Source organism: Saccostrea echinata, unplaced genomic scaffold (assembly GCF_033153115.1).
Source record: "Saccostrea echinata isolate AGI-Se365-2 ecotype Australia unplaced genomic scaffold, CSIRO_AGI_Sech_v1 ptg000157l, whole genome shotgun sequence".
NCBI lineage: Eukaryota > Metazoa > Mollusca > Bivalvia > Ostreida > Ostreidae > Saccostrea > Saccostrea echinata.
Genome location: NW_026889906.1, coordinates 32,501 through 37,033, shown reverse-complemented (window position 1 = coordinate 37,033; position 4,533 = coordinate 32,501). Strand labels below are relative to the sequence as shown.

Below are 4,533 nucleotides of genomic sequence, written 5' to 3'. Positions count from 1 at the left end.
ACTTTAATTTTATTGATTTAGAAATCGCAACAAAATTTCCTAATTTTACATTTTCAGCACAGCCTTATTACAATGTGAGACAAAAAGAGAGAGGAGGGGGGGGGGGGGGGACAGAGGCAAACATGCAGGCTTTTCATCAACGACTGTAATTGAAGTATCTTTTCTAAAAATGTGGGTAGCCCTGAAAAGGGCTTTTTTTTTTAAGTAGACAGTCTGTCTGGAATGCAAAGACTGCTTATTTCTTGGCGGCTGCCTTCTTGGGAGTCTTGGTTTTCTTGGCTGCTGCCTTCTTGGGAGTCTTGGCTTTCTTGGGCTTAGCTGCTGCCTTCTTTGGAGACTTGGGGGCTGCCTTTTTCTTGGGGGACTTGGTCTTCTTGGGTCCGGCTGGTTTCTTGGCTGCTGTCTTCTTCTTGGGAGTTTTGGCCTTCTTCTCTCCGGCAGGCTTCTTGGGCTTGGCGGCGGCCTTCTTGGGCTTGGCTGCCTTGGGCTTGGCAACCTTTTTGGCTTTAGGTTTCTTCTCGGTCTTGGGTTTGTCTCCAAGTTTGAAGGAGCCACTAGCGCCAGTACCCTTTGCTTGCTTCAGAGCACCTTTCTTAACACCGTTCTTCAGGGCCATTTTCAGGTGGGCGTTGATAGAGTTTACATCGTTGCCCACTTTGTAGTTGGCCATGATGTACTTGAGAATGGCCTGTCTGGATGAGCCACCGCGTTCTTTCAGAGATGCAACGGCGGCGCTAATCATGTCAATGTACTTAGGATGTGCAGCAGGCACCTTAGGCTTTGCGGCCTTCTTCTTGGCTGGGGACTTTGCTGGTGCAGCAGTATCGGCCATGGCTACTTAGGAGAGTAAAACGACGACTTACTTCTCGGGAACAGTGAACACTGGAATACTTGGGTCACACGCACTTGCTGTTTTTGTTTACACTGAGCGCGGACCGCCTAGAAAACATCCAGTGTGTCGAGACGTACGTGTTTTTGTTCGTGCATGTGTGTTTCAATGTGGGTATTTGCATCCGCGCTGCAGCTCAACGAAGGGTCTCTATCACAAAATATGAGCATAGTCCCAACCTCTACATTCCTCTCTATCATTCTATCTATTTACATTTTTAGATTGTTCTCTTTGTAGTGTTCAAAATCAAGAAAATAGGCCTCCAAACTCGCATGTCTGAATTTCACGTTACGATTCAAGTTGAAAATTTTGCTTGAAAAGACAAATTTCAGTGATGATTTATCTTAAACTTTTCCTAGACACGTTTAAGAATGCCAACTGGATCTCTCCGTCCTGTGAATATCCTCAGTTTGCCCTAAAACTGTGAGAAACCCACACAGACTCTGTATTGTATCATACCTTCCTATTTAGGCAGTATAGAAGTGCAACCGACAGATTGAAAATAATGAAATTTAAACTATTTTTCACAATTAATTTATTTATATTTTGAATTTTTCTGTTTAAATCTGTTTGTTTTGATGTTCGCAGATGACACCGTAATATTCGCTAACTCACCCGAAGAATTACAGTATATGCTTGACGCGTTACATGGATATGTTACCTCGTGGAATTTGACTGTTAACACTGAAAAAACCCCAAAATTTTAGTATTCAGAAAAGGAGGATGCGTAAATTTTTCATGGACATATAACAATGAAATTTTGGAAATTGTCGACTCTTTTAATTACCTAGGATTATATTTAAATTATAACGGTAAATTCAATGGTACGCAAAAGAAATTAGCTGAACAAGGTCAAAAAGCACTATCTGGTTTAAACCGTAATATACAGAAATTTGAATTCAACGTCGAAACCCGATGTCAACTCTTTGATACATATGTTGGAAGTGTTATCTCGTATGGAAGCGAAATCTGGGGTTTTCATAAATCTCCGGAAATTGAAAGACTGCATTTATCCTTTTGTAAAATTACCCTCGGTGTTAGGCGCAATGTATGCAATTATATGATTTATAGAGAATTGGGACGATATCCACTTATTATACAAAGGAAATTGAAAATTATGAAATTCTGGTGTAAATTATTAAAAACAGAAAACTGCATTTAAAAATCTTCTTATGAATACCTGCGATATGATGCAGAAAATGGGTCGGGAACAAGTATAAACTGGGCGCCTGATGTAAAACTTGAACTATTTAGATTGGGTCTGGGAGAATTTTGGATAAAACAGCAAGCAATAAACTTTGCTCATTTTATGCACGTGTATAAAAATAGAATCCTAGATATATACCTCCAAGAGTGCACTGCATTTATGGATAATTCGTCAAAATGCTTTCTATATAAACATATTGTCCAATCTGACTTCTGTAAAATGCAATTCTATTTAACAAAACCTTTTCAGAGTAATTTAAAAAAAAACAAAAAAAAAAAACCATATTTCCCGCATTAGACTTTCGTCTCACTATCTTAACATAGAATGCGGAAGGTACCAAGGCAAAAGTAGAGAGGATAGATTATGCGATGTTTGTAATACACGTGAAATAGAAGACGAATTCCATTTCATTCTTCAATGCCCTAGATATCTTAATTGAAGAAAAAAATATATAAATGAATATTATTACAAATTGCCAAGTACTTTTAAATTAATCCAATTGTTGGGTACCAACCGCATATCTACTTTGGTTGGTTTAGGGAAATATATTCATTATGCCCTAATATTACGTAACGAAGATCAATCAGGTTAACCTAATTTCTATCTGTGTAAGGTTTATATTTTCAGATGTCTGTACATTAAAACATCATTGCTGTATACTGTATTATAACTTTGAATTATGTATTGTACTGCTTATTATATTGTACTTCATTTGTTCAATATATATTATTGTATACTATAAATGAGTGGAACTGTGGGACTGAGGAACACTTGACCAGGGGTTTCACCCCCCAATTTAGGCTCACTGAGAGTCTTAAATTTTGTAATATATGTTATTATATGTTATTTTTGTAAACTGATGGGCTGTATTGCCCAAAGTTATATCCTGAATAAACTAATATACAACAACAACAAACAATGAAACCTTAGTCTCGATATATAATATGTTTGTCTCAGCCAGTGTGTTCCCTTGCGCCTGTCCAAATATTCATATGTACATGATTATTTGCATTTTATTTAAAAATAAATAAATAAATGAAGAATATAGTAGGGGGAAAATGAAAAAAGAAAGAAACAAGGCGTGACGTTTCGTATTTATTATTAATTCATTTTCATTTCAAGATAATGAACAACGTTCTGAGCTATATTCATACAGCAAATATTCAAAGTTTTTAATCTGAGCACATTCAGAGATATATTTTGGACACGTTTGAAATCGAGCTGTAGAACACGGGATAGTTTTCAAAAGACAACATATAGTAATGCAGTAACAACGATCGATTTCCTGGATAGTAAATTTCTATTCTCTATCCGTATAACATCCCTGCGTACATCAAATCTAGCAATTTCCACAGGAAATGAACCATGCATAATTTTGAGGCGTGTTTTTACAATTATATACTTATAAATCCGAATTGTGTTGAAATACTCTACATAAATGTACCTTTTCTGACATGAACAGTATATATATGGCCGAGAGCGGGTCATAATATTTCATTTGCACGCCCTACATATAAAACATTTAAAAAAAAAAAAAAACATTATAAATATTAGGAAAACTTATTTGAGAGCTATTTTAACCCATTTTCCATGATTATTTTTTTTTTTTCACTGAATTGTGCAGAATTGTTTACATTTTCCTTGTCTTATGGTCTTAAGGAAAATGATACACGCATCTTTGATGATAATTTTAAAAGAAAAAATCACCAAGACAAAATTTATTATCTGAAATTACTGTGATTTCTTAGCAAATTTGTATGAGTCGTAACTTTTTGATTGACGTGTGATATCATATATATAATGTTATAGTCAGACAAATGAGTCGCAAGTAAGGCTGCAATATATACAAGATATTTTATTTACAAATCAAGGGAAAATGTGATATCTTGGCATGCAGTGCTGTATGTTTTCATTTATTGAAAAGTTTACACATTTCGTTTCTTAGATAAACCGTATGCTATTAGAGGCATCTTTTCTAAAAATTTGGGTGGCCGTGAAAACGGCCGTTTGGTATATTTCAAAGTCGTACAGACTTTTTACTTGCTGGCTGACTTCTGGGTCTTCTTGGGGAGGAGTACGGCCTGGATGTTGGGCAGAACACCACCCTGGGCGATGGTCACGCCGGACAGGAGTTTGTTCAACTCCTCGTCGTTACGGATGGCCAGCTGCAGATGACGGGGGATGATTCTGGTCTTCTTGTTGTCGCGGGCGGCGTTGCCTGCCAACTCCAAAACTTCGGCGGCCAAGTATTCAAGAACGGCGGCCAAGTACACGGGGGCACCGGCTCCCACTCTCTCGGCGTAGTTGCCCTTCCTCAGCAGACGGTGGATACGACCCACGGGGAACTGAAGTCCGGCACGGGATGATCGGCTCTTGGCCTTTCCCTTCACTTTGCCTCCTTTACCACGTCCTGACATCTTTGATCTGTTAATAAGAG

At 37.7% G+C, this 4,533-nt stretch overlaps 2 protein-coding genes across 2 annotated transcripts in view; both read right to left on the bottom strand.

The window, feature by feature from the left end:
• Positions 1 to 220: 220 nt before the first annotated feature.
• LOC133177463 (histone H1-delta-like) lies at positions 221 to 1,012 on the bottom strand. The gene has a single exon (XM_061312491.1). The coding sequence runs from the start codon at positions 830 to 832 to the stop codon at positions 236 to 238; it is 597 nt and encodes a 198-aa protein (XP_061168475.1). The 5' UTR covers positions 833 to 1,012; the 3' UTR covers positions 221 to 235.
• Positions 1,013 to 4,112: 3,100 nt separating this feature from the next.
• Positions 4,113 to 4,533, bottom strand: part of LOC133177461 (histone H2A-like) — a 422-nt gene continuing 1 nt past the window's right edge. Inside the window, exon 1 of the mRNA XM_061312489.1 lies at positions 4,113 to 4,533. This exon is cut by the window's right edge and continues 1 nt beyond it. Coding sequence (XP_061168473.1) covers positions 4,133 to 4,513 — 381 coding nt within the window. The 5' untranslated portion in view covers positions 4,514 to 4,533 and the 3' untranslated portion in view covers positions 4,113 to 4,132.

Bases quoted from the DNA above. Each gene is read 5' to 3' on its own strand.
- LOC133177463 (XM_061312491.1), bottom strand. From the start codon at position 832: ATGGCCGATACTGCTGCACCAGCAAAGTCCCCAGCCAAGAAGAAGGCC.